Source organism: Coptis chinensis, chromosome 3, assembly GCF_015680905.1.
Source record: "Coptis chinensis isolate HL-2020 chromosome 3, ASM1568090v1, whole genome shotgun sequence".
Classification (NCBI taxonomy): domain Eukaryota; kingdom Viridiplantae; phylum Streptophyta; class Magnoliopsida; order Ranunculales; family Ranunculaceae; genus Coptis; species Coptis chinensis.
In genome coordinates this window covers 27,359,276-27,385,187 of record NC_141458.1, presented here as the reverse complement: position 1 = coordinate 27,385,187, position 25,912 = coordinate 27,359,276, and the positions used below count along the sequence as shown (strand labels likewise).

The 25,912-nt window shown below is 36.8% G+C and overlaps 2 protein-coding genes and 1 pseudogene across 3 annotated transcripts; 1 reads left to right on the top strand and 2 right to left on the bottom strand.

The window, feature by feature from the left end:
- The first annotated feature begins 2,082 nt into the window (after positions 1-2,082).
- Positions 2,083-2,743, top strand: LOC147508938 (putative receptor-like protein kinase At3g47110 pseudogene; annotated as a pseudogene).
- Positions 2,744-9,010: 6,267 nt separating this feature from the next.
- On the bottom strand, positions 9,011-15,449 carry LOC147508937 (uncharacterized). 2 transcript variants are annotated; one of them, XM_086601283.1, is made up of 8 exons: positions 12,917-15,449; positions 12,582-12,712; positions 12,442-12,476; positions 12,241-12,310; positions 11,912-12,142; positions 11,651-11,775; positions 9,475-9,720; positions 9,011-9,358 (listed from the first exon to the last, which is right to left on the bottom strand). In XM_086601283.1, exon 1 carries the CDS (start codon positions 14,628-14,630, stop codon positions 13,326-13,328), a length of 1,305 nt encoding a protein of 434 aa, XP_086457409.1. In that variant the 5' UTR covers positions 14,631-15,449; the 3' UTR covers positions 9,011-9,358; positions 9,475-9,720; positions 11,651-11,775; positions 11,912-12,142; positions 12,241-12,310; positions 12,442-12,476; positions 12,582-12,712; positions 12,917-13,325. The 2 variants fall into 2 exon arrangements, with proteins under 2 accessions (XP_086457409.1, XP_086457408.1); XM_086601282.1 differs by having other exon boundaries at positions 11,912-12,476.
- A 5,727-nt stretch (positions 15,450-21,176) lies between these two features.
- On the bottom strand, positions 21,177-22,201 carry LOC147508936 (uncharacterized). The gene is made up of 2 exons (XM_086597671.1): positions 21,887-22,201; positions 21,177-21,605 (listed from the first exon to the last, which is right to left on the bottom strand). The coding sequence occupies exons 1-2, from the start codon at positions 22,199-22,201 to the stop codon at positions 21,177-21,179; spliced, it is 744 nt and encodes a 247-aa protein (XP_086453797.1).
- Between the last annotated feature and the right edge of the window lie 3,711 nt (positions 22,202-25,912).

Genomic DNA, 25,912 nt, shown 5'->3' with positions numbered 1-25,912 from the left:
GGCCGATTTTCCGATCGGATTTGGATATAATTCTAAAATCCGATCCGATCCGAAAATTCCGATATTATTGCCAATTTATTCCGAAAATATATACTTCTCTCACTATCCACTCGACCGTTCATTCATTTTCTAGTTTTTTACTTTCAAAAACAAAACAAAAACATAACCTAGCCGCTACTTCCCCACTTGAATTGGACCACTCTACTGTCATTACACCGTCTGCCATAACAACAATGATATGAAAAAAAATGTCATTGAGTTATACAATGACTTCCAAACCAATCCAAAAGCCAAATTCCAATAGATAGAATATTATGTAAACCTACTTAGAGTCTAAGACCATAATCCATTATTTATGCAGACACTTCATGTTTCAATTTCCACACACGAAAAAAGATTGAAACATTACAAATACCCAGACCTCAACAGAATGCAATGCTTGCTATTGGTGGCTGCAGGTTCTTTTTCTCGTTTTTTCTTGGATCACTTGTTTGAATGAAAATGAGTTTTCTCAGTAAACAAGTGCGTATTGTTGTTGGTATATTGGTGTTGTGGACATGGTTTTCTCTCCCTACAATGAACATTAGCGTATGATATTCCAAAAATAATTGAAAGTAAAGAGATCTTTGAAAATTTACCAAGTATTCCGAAATTTCCGAGTTATTCCGAAATTTCCAAAAGTTCCGAAATTTGAAATATATTTTGAATCCGAAAAAAAATTGGATCGGATTTGGCTAGCATATTAGGTTCCGAAAAAAAATTGGAAAAATTCCGAAAGAGGTTAATCCGATCCGATCCGATCCGAAGTCACCCCTACCTAGATGCAACAAACACTATGAAACCATTGAACATGCTCTCCTCACTTACCTTGAACTAAAATGGATTTGGTTCTCCAGCCCTCTTTCCTTACGACCTGAAACTTGGACTCATGTCCTAGATTTTAAATCCCTCATTATAAATATCATAACACAGCCTCATACTAAAGATACAACTCTCCAAAACCTCACACATCCACTGAATATCTCCTACTTCATTTGGTTTGATCGCAATAACCTTGTTCATCAATCAAACTATAAAACTTTACCTAGCTATCTCGAGTATTCTATACAATGCCAAACAATCCTTTATACCAAAACAACCTACTGCTCCTATAAGATATTTCATACCTTTACAACACATTCCAGATTTGTACCTTGTTGTCTCGGATGGAGGGTACAGTCTAGAAAATAATGCATCAGGAATTGGTTATGCAATTAACAAGTGGAATGACAACTTATTGTTTGTAGGAAGCAAGCAATGCGTAGCAAGTGGAGCAGAGGAAGTGGAGTTTCTTGCCATAAAGTGGGCATTACAAAAAGCCTCAGGAAGGAATTAAGAAAGTCTTGGTCCGTTCTAATTGTCGAAATCTAGCCATCAAGTGCTTGAATGGCTGCACTGAAGATCTACAGTGGCAGTTGGAGTCCATCCTTTTAGAGTTGTTGCAGCTGAAGAAGTCTTTTGCTCTATGGTCATGTTGTCTTTTGCCCCAAGGATGTTATCCAGCATGCTCATTTGCTGGCGGATTTAGGGAAATCTAATACTGATCTGGGTTGTAATATTTCTATTCCAGTGTCTGTTAGTCTTTTGTTTAATAGAGTCAAAGACAAGTTGTATGAACTCTTTGCAGTATGTTAATGAATATGTTTTGTATTTTGTCTTTTAAAAAAAAAAAGACACGAACAAAACTATTGCCGTGAAGGTCCTAAATCTTCAACGTGAAGGAGCTTCAAAGAGTTTCATAACTGAATCTAATGCCTTGAGAAATCTCCGCCACCGAAATCTTCTCAAAATCATAACAATTGCTCAAGTGTGGACTTTCTTGAGAATGATTTTAGAGCTCTAGCTTTTGAGTTCATGCCTAATGGGAGTCTAGAGGAGTGGCTGCTACATCCAAAATAGATGAGCACCGACTTGGGCCAAAAAAATTGAGTTTCACAAAGAGACTAAATATAGCAATTGATGTTCTCCACTAATCTTCACATCACTGCGAACTGGCAATTCCATTGTGATATAAAGCCAAGCAATATTCTTTTCAATGAGGACATGACTGCTCATGTAGCTGATTTTGGAATAGCAAAGATGTTTTCTAGTACTGATAATGATTCTTTTCAAAGCCAAGTCAGCTCATTTGCAATCAAAGGGTCAATTGGTTATGTTGCTCCAGGTAAATGCATATGTATTGCGCACGTACTACTCCATGGTGAAAATGCATACTTTCTTATTTTTGTGCTTGTTATACGAAGATCACATCTAATTAACTTCTCGTGCAGCCAAGGAACTCAAATAAGCACTTAATCTAGAATGTTATAATCATCAGATATAATATAACTATGGAATAATTGAAAATGCAGAGTACGGAATGGGAAGTGAGGTGTCCCTGCAAGGAGATGTGTACAGTTACGGTGTCTTGCTGCTAGAGATGTTTACAAGGAAGAAGCCAACAGACGATATGTTTCTGGATGGACTTAGTCTGCACAAGTACGTTGATATAGCTTTGCCTAATCAAGTTATGGAAATTGTAGATCCAGCAGTGCTTGTTCAAGAGACAGATGAAGAAGCTGATATAGCTGGCAAGAACAATAGATCAGATAGACTACACGAATGTTTGGTTTCAGCATTAGTTCTCGGAGTCACATGTTCCACTCCATCACCTGTAGAACGCTTGTCAATGAACGAAGTCATCATTCAGTTTGCATCAAATTAGGAAGCATCAGGAAGGCAGTAAGGAGGCTTTGAGTCACATGTAGGCATCAATGAAGCGTAGCAGAGACCTGATGGAGTCTTCTCACGTGTGTTTGTATCTCATCATTCTCATGTGTTTCGATTTGTGGATAGCTAAATAAGTTCCCATTTATCTTATGAGCAGTCATCCGCCCACTATTACTAGTGCTATTACTGAACCCCCCTTCTCTCTCACACAGATCCATCCAGATAAGCAAGCGCATGACACGACTCTCTCGTCACTCGTCAGTGGTGGGTAAACACACACATGCAGGATCAGTATCATGATAGAGTTGCCGCAGAAAATTGAAGACAATCCAACTATATCTGTAACCTCAACCTCACCTTTCTCTTTGGAAGAACCACTTTTAGAACGATTCCCAGACCCATCTCAGCAACATTTCCTATAACAGTAAAAATTCAGCAAAGTTTACTCAACCTACCAATCTATTTTTAAGTAATCAATTTCATCTGGGGAAGCTTTCATTTTCAACCTCTTTCTATACCAAAGCTTTGACGTATTGTGTCTTCCCACGAATAACTTCATCAGCCTCATTGGTCCTTCAATTAACCATCTCAAGTGAAGCATTTCAGACTACCTATAATGCAGAGCCCAACAGTTCTTCAAACACTCTCTCTGTGATCGAACTGGCAAAATCCCTTCCCGCCTTCTAAATATCGCACAACTGCATTCTTAATAAATAATCATGCGCTCGAGGTGGTATGCCCAGATTTACAGACCTTATCCCAGTTTCCCTATCCAATCCTTCTAGTAGAAACTACAAAGTAGTTTTATTGCATTTTTCTCCACTATTATCTTCTCTGGTTCTAAGGAAAACCAATAATACCTTCCAAAACAACCCTTCAACTCCTAAACCTCTATAGGAGGGTCATTTCTAACTACAATTATTATTGCCATATGTTTCAGATACATATATGTGACACACAAGCAGTACCCCCAAGCATAACATATGCTATTGGACTTCCTGTAACACAGATACACAGTTACACAGATAACAAGGTGGTACTGCACGTAGATGCACCGCCCAAATCAATTCTGCAGATGCATCTGACAAGAAGAGCATTAAGAATTTTCATCACCAGATAACAACACTCTTAACAAAGTGAAGAGCTCAATATCCTGTAACCCAAGCAGCTTCATTATGTCAAGGGAGTTGGACCAGATGATTGGTATCAAGGTCCAACAAAACCAATTTTTTCCAACTAAATACTAGAATTATATCTTAGCCGTTGAACAAGAGGAGAAATCCATAGAAGAAATAAAAGGAAGAAAATACGGCGTAATTAGTTTCGGTCTTCTCTCGCACAACTACAATAATAAAATAGTAGGATTACATTGTAGAAAATCGTTTCGCCATTTAGAGCCTCCGGAAATGTCCCTTAGGACTCTATCATATGTCAATAAATGGATTGCTAGATTGAAATAAGCAGGTGCGAGCTTCCTTAGATGGTAAGCTCTGGAATTTGTTATACCATACTGGACTTAAAAACCCACTCATCCTGAACAGTATATTTATTTACAGCACTTGTAACAGCATAACTCTTTTCTGCAAGATTGTTGGAGTGGGAGGGATGCCTTTCTTGGCGCCGCAAGGGACAATAGTCAAAGCATAACGAAAATGAAACTCAATTAACTTCTCTGCCCTTCAAGAATGAAATGGTTATGATGATCGGAAGTGGAAAGTATCATAATTTAGTGAGAAGTCGACAGATAAACATCAATGACTGATCCAATTTATACCATTATCTAAGTAAATGCGTGAACGATGGTCAACAAATTTTACATCTTCTAATAGACTAATACCATCAGGCTGAAACATCAAGGTGATTGTAGCAATCAAGGAATTTGTCTTTCTATGGTCAAAGTTTTGGGAGGAGTGGACAGATACATCGTTCGGAGACTTTATGTTCAGATGGGGTTCCTTGCCCGGCCATGCATGATCACATCTTTTTGTTTTAGTTTTCTCTCACAATTGTTGTTTTTTCTAGCATCACTCTTGCATTTATCTTTCCCTTTGTTGTATCTAAGTGGAATATCTCATCCGATCTCTCTTTGCGTAGGTGCTGGCTAAAGGTCTATGGAGATCTAATGGATTATATATACACATCACATTTACCCATCCAAAAAAAAAACATCAAATTTATCATCAACATATCTCCGATATATGCCACTTCTTGGGTACCCTCTTCTTCAGATCTAAACAAAGCCTATCTCAAGGTATAAGAAGTCTAATCCATGATAAGCATTTGTCCATAAAATTGACAAAAATTAAACCTACACAAATCAGATAAGCAGGCAACCAGGAATGATGAATCAGTAGACTTTTAGTAACCAAAGGAACAATTTGCTTTCGGATAAGCTCATATACACTTTGAAAATAATTAACTCAACATAACAAGGAATAAGATGGATGAGAATACCAGAGATAACTAACAAGGAATAAGAAGGAATGGTGGTACACTGGAGATATATCAAATCATTCTTCCAAGTCGGAAAAGATAGGAATAAGCCTCTCATCTCCTAGAGAGGCAAATATGAAGAATGGGGGCCGTGTCACAAGTAGACAATAAAAATCTAGAATATATTGATAATGGCAAAGTTCTTTCTCACATAGGGGCTGACTCTCCTAATATAAGGAATGTAGACATACTACTAGTGCTACCAACTCAATATGTGACTAAAACCATATTCTAATATGCTACTTCTCCAGCACTCTCCCTCAAGCCGAAATATACAGATTATGTATATTTCAGGCTTGAAACTACAATGAGTAAACCAACAAAATACATAGGCATCATCTCCCCTTACGCCTAATCACAAATACAAAGACAATATAAACTTCAAGCTGCCGCAAGCATCATCCTCAAACAAGCACCCGCAGCAACATCAACAAACATAAAAAAAGGCTTCGAACTCGTAGATGTCAGTAGCTCCAAAAGGCTCCAGGCACATGCCATGGAAAATCGAATAACAACTGCTCCTCGTGTAAAGGTAGCTCAAGAATTGGGTGCAACGAACAAAGGAAGAGCTTGATCACCAAGAACAGAAGCTGAGTTGGATCCAAGAATCAATAATAAACAAATAAACACCAATTATAACATCAAGGGTGATGTATCCAAGAAAATCATGAACAACTTGGGAAGATACAACCAGGCCAACTAGAGAACTCCTTCCAAAAGCTGACTTTTGAGCACAAAACAACTCACATCCACGAGTGACAGCTTCATCCGAAAGCCAACTTCTGAGCACATAACATCTCGCATCCATGAGATCCTTATACCAAATAAACTTCCAATGTCACTTGATTAATAATGCAACAGCAAATACTTAAAACACTCCCCCTCAAATCCAAATGCATATACTAAAATCAACTCCTTTGTAAGCATCGTGTCGTAGATAGATAATGCCAACATTAAAAAAACAACAACGAATACCTTAGCAAGAGGAAGTAAAAGTCAGTGAAACATTTGAGTACTCGGCACCACTATGGCATAAAAAGGAATCATACCCTGAAAAGCTGAACCATCATCAACAGCAGCATAATATAAGCTCCTCAACAAGAGGGCTAAAGCAAAAAAACCGGTGAAACACCAGAGTACTTTGGCACCACGACATAAAAAAGGGAGTCAAACCCTGAACAACATGATGAATAATCGTTGGGCTGCATCTAATCCACACAATCATAGCTCCAAAGAAGTGAAGCATCCAATCAATCGAATATTAACGGAGGGAAAGCATCAAACAAAGTGACTTACCATCTCCAAGCTTCTAGCAACAACCGCAAAGAACAACAAACCAACACACAAATAGCCTCAGGCACACTTGACTGAGGTGCAATAGCCACTAGTATCACTTATTAGGGCAAAACAAACGAAAGCCAATAGTATCGCATGCTATGGCAAAACACAATATACCTCAACATGTGGAACCATACACGCGGAACACTGAAAGCATGGTGAAGGAACGAGGCAAGAGGTGTGACATGGTAGTTGCTAGAAATTCAACGAATAACCAACCAATAACAGACAAAAATCACTTCAAATCAACATCATCAAGGTACTGCACTATAAAACCAATCCAATATCAACTCTGAGAGTGCATCGACTATCACAAAACCCATACTCTAACAATCCAGAACCACCAAAAAGAAACCCAGCATGAACGCCATGATACTTCTTCTGCACCCAGATAGCCATTGGAGAAATTTATCCAAACACTAAGGTTGCAAAAGGACATACTCATTGTCTTTTTCTGCCTTAAAACAATTAACATATTGGATAAACCAGATCGATAGATCAACAAGCAAAGCAATTCATCTCTCTTCTTCATCGTTTGAATCTTCAACATAAACTCTTCCCAAAAACTCAGCAAGCTATTAACCAATATCAATTTAGATATCGACAACACACCATAGAACATTCACCTTTCTGTTGCAAATTGGGATGAGAAGAAGAAGGAGAGGATTGGCGAAAACAATACTGGGAAATTCATAGAGCTGGATAACACAACTGAAGTTGGTTTGCTATGGGCATGTATTTCAATGGCAAAAACAGTGCTCTGAATCTCTTAGTGGCAGAATATAATGAAGTTTGTGTTGGTGCTGTGTGTGAAAATAAACAGCAGCATCGCACAAAACAATTAGGGTTACAAACAGCAACAATGCAACAGCAAGAACAGTGATATCAAAGCAGAGAACAATAGAGAATATGGTATAAAAAAGGAGGGCTATGAGTATTAGTAGGGAAACCCTAAAGGAGGAAAATACCTTCACCATTCGACGAGAACAACCACAAGATACTTAAAAAGAAATACTTCTCAGGTCACCACAGAAAATACTACCAAAAAGAGAAGAGAAGGAAAAGACTACTAAACTGACAAGAAAATATGGTATTCGCCGGAATCCGGCCACCAGTGACCAGAAAACGTGAAGCCTAGGTCTGAACCCTTTGGCTCCGATACCAAGTAGAAATCTAGAATATCTTTACTGCCTTAAAAATCTCGCTCCCAGCTACAGTCCAGCAATAGTGAATTTATAATAAAAAAAGTGTGACTCTTGGTCACTTTTTCGTGACTGTTTTGCCCCTATAGTTTTGTTCTAATTACAAGTTTACCCCAACACAAGTGCGTAGCACTTGCACCATTACTAGTATTGATAATAGCTAAGTTCTTTCTTACATAAGGGCTGACTCTCCTAGTATAAGGAGAGTAGACATACTACTAGTGCTACACTGCTACCTACTCGACGTGAGACTAAAACCCATATGCTAATATGCTACTTCTCCAACATAGACCACGTGCCAACCTCCTCACAGCAGTCAATCCAGGGGCACACAAAACTCTCAAACGCTCGAAGGCAAGTTATCTTTGAATATTGCTTTGGTCTATCACTTGGGCTGTGATCTCTTTGAATTGTTGTTAAAAAAATATATATTCTCGCTGATACGACTAGAGGAATGGATCAGTCATCCCCCCTATTAAGCACTAAACAAGGTTCAGAATTTATATAAACCTATTGGTCTATCCCCCATTCACCAGATGCCCGACTCTCAAGAACAGATATAGGTGATAAAGATCGCATTAAGGATCCTGTTCAGAGAAGCCTAACCTCTCGGGATAGATATGGTTACTAAAGATCACTGCATTGGAATAGTCGCTCTGTGAACAAAGATCTAAGTAGAGAACTGTACACAAATTAGGTCACGTAGAAATCGATTAAGTATGATAAAGACATTGAAGACTGACTAGAGGGAAAACAAAGGAATTCAATTCGATTTTAGCTAACAAATGATAATGGCCAATAAATTTCCCTGGTGAAAAATCTATGGTATACTGCTGAAGAAGCTAAAGGCTGAGTTTTAGGCAAATGTTTTAGCAAAACAATGATTTAACGTCTGATAGAAATTGCCACAAGCTGAAATCAGAAAAAATTCCAACTACAATTAGACACCATTACTAAACTAGTGAAAGAAAAATTATTATACTTGTTCAAAATGAAAATGTAAATTATAGCTATATGGATTGACTGTAGCAGAAGATGCATTTCCAATGCAAGACGAACAGAACACAATAGCAACCCAACTAAGGAAGAATTCGCATTCAATAAACTTCCAAAACAGGTACTCCATTGTAAGATGACAACACTTCCTATCTAATACCCCCAGTGTAGGCAAATTGCACATTTGCCGGAGATGCAAAAAAATTGGAAAGCCAAATGTGTAGGAAACAATAAAAATAAAAACACAAATAAGTACTTATAACTTATCAGCACGGATCAACTTATACGTCGAAATAAAATTAAAATTTTCAGCAATAAACATAATTTCACATGCTACTTTGGTAAGGACTGTCATTTACTGTGATTCAAGATTTAGAAAATAGACAACCATACCAGGAATATGTACCGCAAATAGAAGCTCTCCCTAAGAATTCCACCTTTATACGTTGAAAATCCTCACTAAAGCTTGCCATTAGAGACTTTTCTCCAAAATCCACAATTCACTCCTTTTAGCCAAATATAAGCCAATTTCCACTCACTTACGCACAGAAGATTTACTAACCAACCTCTCTTGAAGTATCCTGGAATAAGGTCGGTACACATCAGAACAGTTCTTTGAGATATATAGTGGTATAGCAATCACCCAACTCCAACAGTCCTAAATTTCACTCTTACAGTGTTCTAACAAGATCCCTACCTTTGTAACTGCAACAAGTAAATTTCCTTTATGGTGCTTCACCAAGTTCAGTACAGAGCCATCTAGCTTTCCACACATACAGCATCGGTAACCAACTAAACTTCCTCTTTTATTGGGGGTGAAGCAACACAAAACTTGTTTGAGTATTTCACAATTATTTTATCTCGAACCATATCTTTAAATATCTTTGACCTTTCTATCAACTGTACTCCATCCACATTACTTACACACATTTAGAGTATTCACCTGCAGCAAAACAAGGTATTGAGTTTCAACTTATCGATGAAAAAGTTTTGGACTCCAATAAGTTGAGGCTAGTCAAACAATATCTACCAAGAGAGGAGCTATAATAATAAAAAATAAACTAAAACAAAATAGATAAAGTCAATCAAACGAACTTTACATCTCCAGTTCAATCATCTACATTTAGACCATTTTGCTATGAATTGGAGTTTTTGAACGCTAAATCCATAAAATAGGGAGGGAAATATCTAGAGTTTAATTATTTGAATGCTCACGCTTTGTCGTCAAAGTCAGAAACTTTGGATTAGGGTGGTGATAGGTGATCTGACCAAATCATAGTCTTCGAGGATATGAATTATTCCATTGCGAAAAAATTAACACCCCTTAGTCCTTTTCTATGGGAGCATTGCACTATGTGAGGTGCTATGGCAAATGATAAGCGGGCTTAGGGGAGAAACCTAGCTAAGAGTCTTCATTCCATTTATCTGCCATCTGATACCCTACGGCGTTTCATGATATTATTATTTTTAATAGCAAAGAAATTTGACTTACAAAAAGAAAAATGAATATTTTGCCACCAAGTTTCTGTATTCTATATAATGACTCGAGACTTCTCTACTCTACATATTGCTTCGGTGCTTGAACAGGAGCCTCAAATCTACAACTAGAAAGAAAATGCAAACCTAAACCGTACACCAAACTATGATTTTCCAAAACTTTAGCACTACTTCCTCCAACATTTTATGCGTACAGCTTCAGAAAAGCAAAGAAAATGAGAATACTTCTACCCAAAATATTTACAGTAATATTTATCCTTGGATGACCACTTAACACTAAATCTGACCCATCAATAACCTAACAATCAAAGAAACAAACACGGTTATCAACAAACAAGCAAACAAAGTAGCAAAACCACAAGCGAAAGATCAATCTTTTAACATTTGATATTATCATAAACGGATGGTTCTCTACCAACAAAAAAATAGCGCCATAGATGCTAATTTGGTTGCTGTATAAGCCCAGTTCTGAAACAGAGTGAAAAACTGTCTGATATTATACCCACCTACAAAACAACTTTATTGTTTCCCAACAACCATAAAGAACTAGAAACAACCTTTCGGGGTATAAAACCAATAACAAACTTCAATCAATTGTAACCCCAACAGAGTTAGTCAAAATGTTTTGGTATCAAAACTAACATTAGACATTAGAATAGGCCACATAAGACGATAAGTCCACAACAGCTTTGCAGCAGGGGGTACTAACATACTTGCTATGGTCGCTTTTGTTAAACCAAGTTGAGTCACCGAAATGGGAGGATTAACTCAAGGTAACTACAGCAAATTGTTCAACTATGTCGAACTAAGATGAGTAGAACAAACGAGTTACTCCTAGTGTACTAAACAGGTAGTGTGACTCAAAAAGAACTAGAGAATCCAGCTAAAACAATTAAAGGACAGAATGTTGCCCTAAGTTTAAATCTCGCAAATGACGTAATGGGTTTTCTGTTAGTCGAGACCTTGCTTTTAGGTTTTCAAATTGTTCTCTCCTTCTTTGACTAATGTACACTCAGTTGATCATCATTGCCCATAGCTTCCCTCCAGGTCTAGCAGGATCTCCACATGAACCCTTGTGTCTTTTGTGTGACATTGCATGTAAGTATTCTCTAGTCTGCTCTGTAATATGTCGCATCTAAGTTGACTTCTATGCAATGGTGCTCTGTAGGGTTTGGCCCAACATATATAGGTCCATTCGCTTACAATAATCTTGGTCACCTATGGGTGGCTCTACCAAAATAAGCGTCATGAGTAGTTGTTTTCTTCTTCTATCTTTCATTGTGGTCTTCAAGACTTCAAGTCTTCAACCCACATAAGGAAACTTATAAAATACAAGATAATTAAACTGTATAACAGTAAACAGTCAGATTAATTACCTCATTTTATCACACAGTACATGAAACCCTGACATATTATCTGGTCAGAGCACAATGCTAGCCACATTAACGGACAAACTTACACCAATGCTTTCTGTTTCCTTCTTTCTTTTCTCCTGACAAAACTTTATTCATAGAAGATAAAAAGAAGTAAATAAAGTGAGAAAGATAACACATCATTAATGATGAATTTGAAAGTTTGTATAATATGGAATCCCATTAAGAAGCAAAGCTGCAATTCGCCAAAACAAGTAACCATACCTCTCATGAGAATCCAGTGCAGCGTAGAATTCTGAGCACATATCCAGCAGTGAAAACAATATACAAGACAAGAAAATCCGCCGATAAAAACAGCTGCAGGAGTCTTTGTGATTGGTGAGAGATTCGAAGGAATATTGTAATGAAACTCAAAATTGATATTGGTATTCAAAATGTAAGTACAAGAGAGAAACTGCAAATGATCCTTGAATGTGAAGCATGCCGCAGAATTACCTTGAAAATAGAAAAAAGGTACAAAATAAAGTGTTTGAATAATTAACAAAAAACAGAAATAATCCAGAACATATGATGTACGGACAGATATTAGATACCCCTCACAGGTGCTATATGAGGCTATTCAACAATGCAAAGATTGATGCTGCTGCATGTATCTAGCGGATGCTGGACAGTGCAGAAGAGAAAATTCACATCTCCGAATGTGTTCAATCACAGGAAAAACAAACTTTTATTTAATCCTGTTCTTTTCTATTACAATGATTATATGAAAAGTAATGAAGATTCCAGACACTTACTAATCTGCCCATTTTGTCATCCAGAATTCCAATAACTACAAAGGTAAGATTTCACAGTTGACAAAACATCATAATAACTCAGAATTCCAATAACTACAAAGGTAAGATTTCACAGTTGACAAAACATCATAATAACTCACCGATATAATTCCTTATAGAGAGATGTCATGTAATGAGAGACTCATCATATGATCGGTGTGTTTAACAAGTAACACGGGTTGTATACAAATTTCCAAAAGAAAAAACAGCAACACCTGTAGTCAGCAGAGCACTGCAAAAATGATAAATAAAGAACGCAAAGCAAGAACACAGAAGTGTAAAATCCTTTCCAACGGAAATTTCTGAAGTACCAGTTAGATAAATTATTTGAAGAACATCATTAAGAAAAATTTCATACTCGGAATGGTTGAGGTATTGTTATATTGAAAATTAATTTGAAGATTTGATACATACACATCAACATTTTGATTCTTACATGATGTGATTGTGCTTTTTACCATGCTACACAACAGTAATTCTGCAAAACTGTCTTCGCCGTAAATTACAGAAACCTCGAGCCCTGGCGGTAATGGTGGGGGACAACCATATGCTAAAGATACAGGAAAGCAACCATAAAAAAGGAATTCTTTATTCAAAAATTCCCTTTTGAATGGTTGCAGTTAGGTGTTCTGCTGTTCTTGATTCATGTGAGTCCCACAAAAGAATACAAACATTTCACGCTCCAATCCTCTTTTCATCTTGGAAGGAATGAGGATTTATGCCAAGATAAGTTACTCGACTCACCATGGAACCATGAAGAATTCATCGGATCAACTGTGAAGTCCACTGAAACAGCAAGGACCCATTCACCAAAGATTGGGAGATACAAAATTTTCTTTGAAGTGTTATTCTTCGCATTCATGCAAACAAATTTTTTCCAGCAGCAATGGCCAATCTTCTCCAAGCTGCTGTGGGTTTAGCTCCATTGCCACTTTGAAATCCAGTAATGATATTGGACAACGGGTCCTCGTATCTTGGATACTATCAATGAACCCACTGCTACTTTGCATCTGTAACTGATATTCTGGCCTGATCCCATTGACAGGCTTTCTTTGAGGCTGTTGCTTGTGCCCAAGGAGCTTTGTTGGTTCTTGACCCGACTTTGACCCCCCTATCTGAATGCAAGATCTGATCAACCGCTTCAGGTAAACGTCCAAGCCATTATTCAATAAATTAGCGCAGTCACTCGACACTCCTTCCAGGCCCTGTGCTCCCACAATCTGCTCCATACGTTTCCTTAATGTCTCGGTATCAAATAACAGACCACTGTCAGAAGAGATTGCAAAACTATGGCTATTTGATGTGGGCAAAGCCTTGCGGGACCCACCAACACTGGCTGAGCAAAATGGTATTCCGAGAGGAGCACAAACAGGACTTCTAGCAGAACTGAGCTTGCAACCCTGCTGTGCCATATCCCCATCTTCAAAGACGCGTACAAGAGGCTCTTTGTTATGCACAGAAACCGGATCATCTGGTGACTTCTTTGTCCGTGGTCTTTTTGTGGGGCGTTGAAGCAAAGCTTCCCGCTCATTATCAGGTTGCTCTGGAAGACCTTGATGATGCTGCACAGACCTCTGGAAATCATTTGACTTCAAGTCTCCATTTTCTGCAATAATCTTCCCACACCCATCTTCTGGAGTGGTTGCAGAATGAGTATTGAAATCTGTTTTCCCATTTGGTCCTAAAGGGCTAGGTCGATCACGTGACCTGCGGTCACGTAACCCAGACCTGCTCTTGCGAGGTGACATAGGCAAAACATCACCGTTTGACCAAATCAGTGAATTTTGAACTGGGGTTGGTGTAGGCAATGACCCACTTTGCTGATGCCCATCTTCTGTCAACGGAGATTTCTTTCCTACAGTCACTGTAGGTTTCTGCAGAGCTTCCTTCTCGTAGATAGGCGGTGGAACCTTGGCATGACAAACATTTTTCAAAATCGAACGTATCAACTGATTGTGCAATTGCAGATTTTCCCTTCCAATAATTCGAAGACATAACTTATCAAATTCACCTTTACTTAGCTTCTGACTGAATAATCTATTCAAAAAATAAAAATACCGCTTCGACCGATCTGGCCCAAGTTTCTTCACTATCTGCGTCTTCAATTCAGTAACATTAATCCGCGATTGCTGTTGTTCTAACGGTTGCATCTCTTTAACACTTATTATTAAAGTCCATAAACAAAATGCAGCCCCCTGAAAACCTCAAATTCAAACAATAGAATTAGGGCTTCCCTCGTTTCCAACTACGATAACTATATCCACCTCCCCCTCCAAATTTCTCTACACAACTCAAACAACACAATGCAGCAGCAAACAAATCCATCTCCAACTCAAAAAACACAAATATCCTAAAAACCAAAACAATGGGACCCACAATCTTCTTCAGTAACCATACTCACTTCAAATTTTTCATTCAAAACCCTAACTCAAAAACACCATTCTGTTATTCTCTCCTTAACTAACAGAATTAACCGTTTTTTAACCAAAAAAACTAACTAGATCACAAAGGGGGTCCAAGTTTCACTTGTACAAAGTGAAATTCCCTAAAAGGGTTTGTAGTTTGATTCCAAAGTTGCAATCTTGTGAAGGAAAAAATAGAATTAAGCTTGAAACAAAGATTGGGGAATTGAAACTAAGATGAAATAAGCTTTCTAACCTTTTTATATTTCTCAAGCTTCTTAACAAGCTTTATATATTCTTCAACTTCACAAACTCAGATTCAGAAACAAAGCTTCCTCTCTAATCTCTCTTCTCGTAATTGAATTGTGTTTCTATTCGCTGTTTCTCTCTCTTCTTCTTTTTTTCCGTTATTAAAAAAATAAAAAATAAAAAATAAAAATTCTCGCGCTCTTCTATTTTTTTTTTTTGCTATAATATTATTTAGATCGCTGCGAGTGCAGAAACTTGCTTTCTCTCTCTATTTTGTTCTATTTTATTTTATTTTTATTATTACAATAAAATCTGATGGGTTGGGTACTTGGGTGTATAGGCAGCTGAGACTTGAGAGAAGTCTCACTATTGGGGAACTAATGTCTTGGCTATATATAGGATTGCTTGTGGTAGTGTACAATTTTTTAAGGTTCTCAATTTCTCAAGGTGTTTACTTGTAGTGTACTTGTTCTATATTGTTATCATTATTATTAAAAGTGCTTACCTAGAGGGTATTGTTATCAGAGTAAACAGTAAGTGCACAGTTGTCACTTTAAATTTACGATCTGACAAACTGTGCATTTACTCGTTATAACGAAAAATAGATGAGACTAATTAATAGGGCAATAGATGCTAGAGATGATACTATACAATGAAAATTTTAGGATTAGAAGTCCATATAAAGATTGTTTGTGTTCCGTATGTGTTTGTATATGTTTAAAACCTAAGTATAGTAATGGTGTATACATGGTATTAATAAGAAGGATCAAACTTCTTCAAAGATTATATATTTTTTGAAAAGTGAGTAAAAAAAATTTGAAAACACTACTTTAATTGTCTCAAATATGTACTATGGAAAAGTGGTACAATGTATTTCAAATTAGCTTCATTAGTTGGTTTTGTATTTCATGTGTTCCCTCGTTGCATGCTATGAACAATATGAAGAAAGAAACTTTCTATCATCTACGGAGAATAGTATGATCGTAGAATCTGTAGAATCTTTATAACGAAACACAAAAAGACTTTCACAAGTAGATTCATAGAAAATGATCTATTATTTTGGTGAATTTGTAAGGATTGTTAATTTAAAATGAAGTTATATTCTTTTGGTGAATTTGGTTAAGAATAGTCCTAGATGCGCGATCCTATTTATATTATGGTGATAATGCAGCACACACTAACGTTGAAACTTTGTAGGCAACTCTCGTAATAATATGAATGGAGTACCGAATCCAAGGTATCACAGAGATAACAATGTGAGAGGAAAATAAAAATCCAAGCATAAAAAGTTCTCTCTACCTAATAACTATATACTAATTTTCATACCAAAAGTAAGGGTGGAATTCGAGCTAAACAAGCCGAGCTTTACCATGCTCAAGCTCGGCTCGCTAATTACACGAGCTTTAAATTGAGCTCGAGCTCGGCTCATATAGTTAAATGAGTGAGCTCGAGCCGAACTTAAACGAGCCAAGCCCAAGCCGAGCTCCGAGCCCTCGGTTATTTTACACTATAAATATGTTATTTGAACTAAACGAGCCGAGCTTCATCAAGCTCATTTGTTACACGAGCTTTTATTTGAGCTCGAGCTCGGCTCATATAGTAAACGAGCGAGCTCGAGCCGAGCTTAAATGAACCAAGCCCAAGCCGAGCTCCGAGCCCTCGGCTCAAACTCCACCCTTAACCAAAAGCATGGAAGAACATGCATATATCCCCAAAAGCATATTTAACCCATAAGGAACACTGAAAATAGAACCAACACTAAAATAGATCCTCCTTTGATTTTCTTTTGTAACAATTAACCTCATTTGGTTTTTTTTTTTTTTTTTTTTTTAACAATGAGAAAAAAAAATACATTAATTAAAAACATCAAATCCGATAATAACTAAAAACACAAAGTAAAAAAGAAATGAATCATACCCAATACGAGACAGAAATGCAAGGCACTGATCAAATAAAATATAAACACCGATTGACTTTGCACTAATTGATGCGATCGCACAATTTTAATTCGTATTGAAGGAGATAATTGACGACGAGTGTAAAAATATGTCGTCTTGGGAAGTTTAATATGAATTATATGTATAATATATTGTAAAAAAAAATGAAAAAAATTAACAAAAAAACACATAATTCGCAAATTGTGACCGATAACTCGATCTCTCTATAAATTGGCTATTGTTAGTTTTTGCATTTCCATCCCAACTATTTTCAATAATAACTCTTTCACCGTTCAATTCAATTTTTGCATTTTCATATGTAAAAACATGAGATATGTTACATTGTAAAACATTTATACTATAGACTTACAACATACTTGATTGTATTGTATTACCATATATATACAACAGGCAATAGCTTTATATATTTCCTCAAGGTAATCTCTCTCTCTCTGTAGATTCCGTTTACAATACTTGTTATACAACGTTTTAGCCAAACCCTACAAGATGATTTAAGAGCTAATATTTTGTAGATAATATGTTCCCACCATGGATATGACCTCTACAAAAAATCAAGTCCTTTGAACATTTCTCAGTTTACCAAATTAGGGGTACAAAATTTATATTTTTGGACCATTGATAAATTTTTTTTTTTTTTAGAACAATTGTTCTCATGGTTACGAGTTTTCAAATTAATTGAATTTTTGTGAAGATCATATTACAAAAAATCAAGACTTAATTCATTTTTTCAAGTGGTATTGTATAAAACGTTGTATGAAAAATGTTGTAAAGTTTATTAATTAAGATTCATTCATGTTCTGGAATATTACAATTTAAATTCGCTTTGACTCAAACTTAGATGAAGAACAATGGTTATCTTGTCTCATTACTGGTTTCGGTCTTTCTAGTCAACACATCACATATATTGTTTCTTGCTCCTTTTTGCACTTTGGTTTTTAAAAGAGGAAGATGATGATATGATTAATAAGCACTACAGTTGTTTTTTTCTTTCCCATTTTAGTCCTAATTCAATTTTTTCTAAAATTTTGGTCCAACAATCTAGATGGGCAACCACATGTGTCGACCTTTTTATTAAGATTCGAGACAAAAGCTAGTCCCAGTCCGTTGGATAATTAGCCTGAGCAGTAAGGTCTTTTTCTTTTTTCTTTTTTCTTTTTTTTTTTTTTTCGATAACACCATCTCCCTGTTATATTAAAGACAAAAGAAAGAGTTTACAAATTCAAGATTACATGCATGGTGGGTGACTACTAGGAATCTGCTTTGAGGCCCAAGACGCAAACCCATGAGCTAAGCCATTCCCAGCACGACAAACCCAACTGAAAACATGACTATCAACTCCTGTAACTAAAGAGGTAAACATACTAAAAGACATAAAAATAGTTCCATCCTAAAAGAGAACTATTACAAGCTTTAAAAGCAGAGATTAGAGTCTGACAATCTCCTTCAAAGATCATTGTGTTAAGCTGAAGCCTTAAAGCCAAAAGAACCGCTACCTCATCTCCAATTGCCTCTGCTTGTTCAGGATCATTTGCAAAAAATATCCTAAAAGCAGCTTTAAGTATCACCCCTTTTGAATCTCTGGCAATAGCACTTGCTGCACCACTATAATAAGATCTGTCAAAAGCAGCATCAAAGTTAACTTTAACCCATGGAATAGAAGGAGAAAACCAGGTATTAAAGTTAAAACATAAAGGTTGTGATGCAAGGGCTATATTCTCAGAAGGAAGGCAAGATAAAAAAAAAAAACATAGTGATTCCTATCTCTTTTCAACTCAGATAAGTTTAGAATGAGTTTGGTATTAATAGGCTTCTGCTCCATTTGTGCCTTGCTTCTTGTCAACCAAAGTTCATAAAGGAAATGAATACAGAAATAACCCCTTCTGCATATGTCTTCATCCTTATCAAAACACCAACTGATAAAAAAATTAACCCTGTCCTTTACTTCCCAATCATCATGAGAGCTAATATCCAGCATTGCATTAGAGGCATTCCACATCAGCTTCACCCAATAACAGGAAAAGAGAGCATGTAATGTTGTCTCAATACTTTCCTGGCAGAAAGAGCAAGTGATATCCCCCTTAAATTTACATTTGTGAAGAACATCACCAGTAGGGAGACCCCCATAGTAAAGTTTCCAGATAAACAGTTGTGTAATAGCATCTACTTTTAGCTTCCACAATGTTTTAACAATCAGGGGATTGAAAGAAGAGGTGAAGGAAAGATTATCTTGCTTGGAAAGGAAGATGTAAGCTAAACTGACAGAAATGTTCCCATTCTTAGCATAAGGCCAGATGATATGGTCTGGAAGGTTTGAAGGTCTGATATGAACTCTGTTAATGGATTGAATAATCTAAAAGGGAAACAAATCTCCCAATCTATTTTGATTCCAAGTGGGAACTGCAGGGGGGGAAAGGGAATTAACCTTAAGGTTAAGAAGATCAGGCCCAGGATCTAGTAGATCCTTTAAGATAAGAGGTTTTCCTATAAAAAGAAGTCAAGGATCATTAAAGATAGAAATGGAAGAGCTAGCTCCAATATTCCATAAAAACCCTCCTTTGATTTCCTTCATAGTTATGATGATGCCTCTAAAGAAATAAGAAGTATCCATAGGTAAGACATCCATCTTAATCATCTTTTGCCAATTTGGATAAGTTTTCTTAAAAAGAAGAGCCCATTTAGAAATCTCATCCTTCAACATTCTCCAGCAGTGTTTACTAATAAGAGTTTGATTCATTTCCCTTGATTTCCTAAAGCCCATACCACCATTTGACTTACTTCTACAAAGAAAATCCCAACTAATGGTGTGACAGGAGTGAGAGTTAACTGAGCCATTCCACCAAAAATTCTTATTCAGCTGATCCAACTTATTAGTAATCTTATATGGGAGAAGATAGGTACTCATTGCATATATAGGCATAACTTGGGCTACAGACTTGATGAGAGTAGTTCTACTAGAGAAAGATAGAACTTTAGCTTTCCAACCATAAATCTTTCTTTGAACCTTCTGTATCAAGTACTCAAAATCTTCACTTTTTTTCCTACTTAATAGAATTGGAACCCCCAAGTAAATCTCTTTATCATCAAACTTTCTCATCTTCTATTTTTTCATAATGCTATTTTGAGTACTTATGCCCACATTCCCACTGAAATAGGCCCTGGATTTATCAAAATTTACTACTTGACCAGAAGCTTCATAGTAAGTGTTAAGGAGAGACATCATATAGTCTGATTGCTGAGTATTTGCCTTACAAAAGATAATTGAGTTATCTACATAGAAAAGATGGAAGGCCCCTGCCACAATGATGAACAAGTAAGGGGACAGAGGGTCCCCCTGTCTTACACCTCTTTCTGGATAAACTTTTTCTAGAGGATAGCCATTGAGAAGCACATTATAAGAAACTGTGCTAAGGCATTGTTGAATCATTTTCCTCCATTTGACAGAGAATCCAAGTTTTCCCAGAATCTGATCAACAAAGCTCTATTCAACTTTATCAAATGCTTTGGCCATATTTAATTTGATAGCCGTCCATCCTTGTTTCTGTTTTTTCATCTTTCTCATATTAAACAAATCTCACTTGCCAGTCCAATATTATACCCAATAGACCTTTCTTTGACAAAAGCACCTTGAAGAGGAGAGATAAATTTATGAAGGAGAGGTTTGAGCATGGTGGACATGATCTTAGAAATGATTTTATAGGAGAAAGTACAAAGACTGATAGGCCTAAATTTAGTGATGTGTTCAAGATTAACTACTTTAAGAATGAGAGTTATGAAAGTTTCATTTAGGCAAGGGGCAAGCTTGGAAAAAGTGAAGAAGGCTTTGACAGCTTCAAAGATCTCAGAATGTACAATATCCCAATATTTCTGGTAAAAAATACCCTGAAATCTATCAGGACCAGGGGCTTTAAGGGCCCCCATACTTTTAATGGTGACCCAAATTTCATCATCAGTGGGGATTCTTATAAGAATAATATTCTCATTGGGTGTAATACATGGTTCAAAGATATTCAGAATATCATTATTGATAGGAGGCTCATCAAAAGAGAAAATATTCTTGAAATAGGAGTTTATATTAAGCCCTACATCCTCAACCTCTGAGTCCCCAGCCCCCATTATCATTCCTGAGTTTTTCAATGCTATTCTTTCTTCTTTTGTAAATAGTGGAAAGCTGAAAGTATCTAGTATTCCTTCCAACATCTTTCACCCAATTTGAAGTGGCTTTTTGTTTCCAAAAACTAGATTCCTTATCCATAAGATCCTCCAATTCACTTTGAAGGGAAAGAAACTTGTTATAATTCTCCTCAGTCTCTAGATCATCAGATAAGATTTTATCCAAATCCCTTCTAACCTTCTTGATCTTTAGTGCCACATCCCCAAAAACCTCCACATTCCATTTTTTAAGCTTTTTACTGGTATTTTTCATTCTATTAAAAACAGACAATGCAGGAGAGCCAGAGCAATCTCCTCTAGAGATATCATTCCAAGCCAACTCAATAGTATCCTTGCATGAAGGTTCCTTAGTTCACATCTCAAAAAAATTAAAAGGTTTTTTCTTTTTTGTAAGGAATGATTAAGATTAATAGAAAGAGAAAGATGATCAGATGAAGGAATAGAGATATTTTGAATGAGGGAAAGGGGAAACAGTTCGAACCAATCTGGGGTGGCAAGAGCTCTATCCAACCTTTCTAAAATATGATTACCAAAGAATTTTTTATTTGACCAAATGAACTTGGAACCTTTAAAGCCTAAATCAATAAAAGAATTCATACTTCTATATTGATTACCATTACCTCCTACTTTTTCCAAAGGTGATGAAATGGAATTGAAATCACCAAAGAGAATCCAAGGCCCAGAAATAAGCAGAGCAATGTCACGCAATTCATCCCAGACTCTTTTCCTCTTATAAGAAAGAGGTTCATCGTATATAAAAGAAAAGAACCAATTAGAAGAAGCATGGTAATTGGAGAGTTTACCTGTAATATGATTAGGTGTAGCTCCCAATATATCCAGCTGAATATTATCCTTCCAAAAAATAGCCAAACCACCACTAATGCCAGCTACAGGTATTATACATTTGCCAGTGTATTTGATTTGCTTACTAACTAACTCCATCTTTTTTTATGTTGCGTTGGTTTCAGATAAACATAATATATCAAGGTCTGAAACCAAAATGAGATTCTTAAGTGCTACCATTGTTGAAGCCGAACCAATTCCCCGACAATTCCATGCAGTTGTCGTCATGGCTCTAAAGGTGACTGAAATGGGTCAGTCATCGCGAACCCTTCTGAATTGTTAGAAGCAGCCACATTGAGTCCCTCAGAGCTAGGAGTGTCAGGACCATAATAACCAGATGAATTGTTAAAACCATCAGACTCATCATCAGAGAGAGAGAGACCATTTGAACTAGAAGAACCTCCAGTACCAGAAAAAATAGCATTTTTATCTGAAGTATTAGAGCCAGAGCCAAAAGAACCAGAACCTTGTGAACCATCAACCCCATAAGCATTATCACCATAACCCCGAGAACCAGAACTAGAAGACCCAGACCCTTAGAGACAGAGTCATGATGAGACTCAGAGCTTTCCAAATCTTTAGAGCCAGAATCTACTGAAACCAAACTTTTTGAACTTCTAAAATCAGATTCTCCTGGACCATAAGAAAAGACATTTGGGTTACTTGAATCTTTGCTAAAGGAACCACTCTTACTTGACTCAGAAGGAGAAAGGGAAGGAGTGGCTCCCATAGAGCCATCACCATCAGAACTTGACATGATCTCTTTTCCTCCTATGTCCCAATCTATAAGATATTGGGTCCTCAACCTATTTCCCTTTATTGTATCCTCTTCCTCAACAAAACCATTAGCTTTCCTCTTGTTTTTGAAACTTTCAAAAATCTTCCTTTCCTCATTTTCACATGCTTCCTTCTTATCATTACCTTTCTCTTCTTTTGAGAGGTCGGGTAAGGTGGGAACATGATCTGTAGTAGAGACAATTTTTAGAGGACTCTTCCCCTGAGAGGGTCCTGAACTATCACTCATTTTTTATCTCTTAGAATTTCTAAACTCAGAGGAGAAAATTTCTATAAAGACCACAAATCTTTTGCGAGAATAATGTTGTACTTCTTCAGAGATGTCAGCACATGCTTGTGTAGTTTCCAAGATGCAACTTTTCGTTTCATATTCTTGAGATAATACAAAGCTACCAACTCCCGAAATTTTATTGGAAACCACATGCTTCCTAGAGTTGCCAAAACTTTTGAGAATATCAGCTAGATTTTTTGACAACTTTCCTTTTGAGGGGGGCCGAAGTATAAAATCATAAACCAAGGGATCAAGATTATGGAGTTTTGCATGCTTACTGATCCGAGGCTTGGCCAGAGAAACCGGACTATTTCTAGCTTTTGGGCTTAGATTGGGCTGAAGAGAAGAAAGAAGCTTTGGGCTTAGAATGGGCCTAGCCAAACTGGAAAACACAAAGTCCATAGAAACAGGTAATGACTCCAAAGAAGGTTAAGAAAACTTAACTTCCATTCTGGACCTAGATGGCCTAGGAACAGACTCTTGGGGGGGCTCAACATCCATATCAAACAAAAAAGGAGAATCTGAGTCCTCAGAAAGCCCATTAACCAAGGGATCTGGGTGAAGCCCAAGATCCATATTAACCAAAACTGGATCTGCATCCCCAGGAGAAGGGTCCGAGCAAACACCTTCCAGGCTTGGTCCAGAAACAAGAGAGGTGCCACTTGTCAACAACTCAGCTTTGATGCACTCCCATTGAGGATCTCTCACAGGACTGTCTTTTGTCAGATCAGGAATAGCCGAATTGCTAGATTGCAGATTATCATTGGTAGATGCCTCAAAAAATGTAACATCCATATTGGGAACAAGCCCGTTAACCAAAGACGGCAAAACACCTTCATCTGTTACCATTATCTTCTTCACCAAGACCTCATCAGAACACCCAAAACCAGCTTCAAAGGAAAGTTCAACAGGAGAAATCTGCTTACCTTTCCTATTGTATGCTTGCATCTTGAGATCCATAGGAATACTCTTTTTCAACTTATCAGCCTTAGGATCCCATTCTAGAACTTTTCTGGACTGAATACTAATCCCAAATTTAAAAGACGTAGCTCTAATCCTATTTGAAAATTGAAGAATAGAAGCAACAGGGGGTTTTTTGATACCCTCTTTAAAAAACAACGGATGATTAATAAAATCTTTGCATTCTTTGTAATCATGCCCAATCAACCCACAACAATAACAAAACACAGGAAGCTTCTCATATTTGAAAAAAATATGTACAGACTTTTTCTCATGAAAATTAACCACAACATTACTCACCATCTTTCTCCTGATACGATACATAACTTGGACACGAGAAAATGAATTACCAGCATCATAACCACTTACAGAATCAATAGCCACAACTAACCCAAATGCAGAGCCAATTTTATGAATATTCTCCCAAGTAGATGACCTTTCGAGAGAGAGACCAAACACCTTAATCCACAATCTAAACTCCTGAAACCTATAATTATTAGTAGGATTATTCGGTATTCATTGTTTGAGAGACATAATAAACCCATGAACTGACCATGGACTATTTTCAAGAACAAATCTCAGTTCATGTTCATCTTCAAACCAAAATTTGAATAAACCCTTAGATAAGAAAGTAATCGAAAATTTTGAATTAGTATTCCATAATTTCACTAATAATTCATTTTTGATATCAACTTCATCAAACTTCCTCGAGGTGAAAAGCTTACCAATCAGAGATTTCCCCCAAAGTTTTCTCTCTTTGTCATTAATGAAATTCAGACTACTCTCATCTGAGAACTCATTTATTCTCCACATAGACTCCATCTGGAGATGAAGACGGTGAAGCTCATCCTCTTCACTCTCATCAGGAATAAAATCAAGATCTTGACCACTCATATTTGAAAACGCATTATTGAAAAAAGAAGATCTGGAAAAGAGAGATATAAAACTAGAGAGGAGATAAAGAGAGCTAGGGAGATAAGAGAGACTATAAAGGGGATAGGAAGAGATTAAAGGAGGAAAAACGAGAAACAAAGATGAGATCAGAACTCAGGAAAAGGGAGGGGAAGGAAGTTGCTACACTCATATTTTCTCTCTCAGCGTAAAGAGTTTGATGAGATGCCACCGTCATCTCTACACTATATGATAGCCGGGTTTTGAGGAACCCACTATCCACTATCTAGTAGGCAAATTGACATCTCCTTATTTGCTCAAACACCTCCCTTTCAAAATTAGAAACCACCCCCTATTAATTTAGAAGAATCCTCCTAATGTAACTTAAATTATATAATTATTCTCCAATTTTCTCTCTGAATTTAAAACAAGCCCTCTTTTATTAATAATTTAGAAAAAAAAAACTCCCTAATGTCACTTAAATAACATAATTATCCCTTATATTAAATTAGATGTGCCTCCCCTATGTAATTACAATTAGAATCCAAAAAAACCATGCTAATTATCGATCTCGAATGACGGGTTTCAAGACTTCAGGAAAAAAAAAACCTCAATGCGTAGCACGGTTTGCATACGTGTAAGTTTTGAGTAGTAAGGTCATCAGTCTAACCTTTCTAAATCAATATTGAATTCAATCAAGTGAACGCCTCCATCACAATAATAAAGAGCGGTGGAGAGAGAAGATCACTTCAGGGTTCCGTTCACCATTAGTGATAAAGAAACCATTGAGATGCACCATGGCATGTATTAATCCACTTTCTCCAAACATGCACACACGCAGTTCCGTAGTCCTCCTATGTCCATAGTCTCCCAAATCCTATCCATTTGGTTTT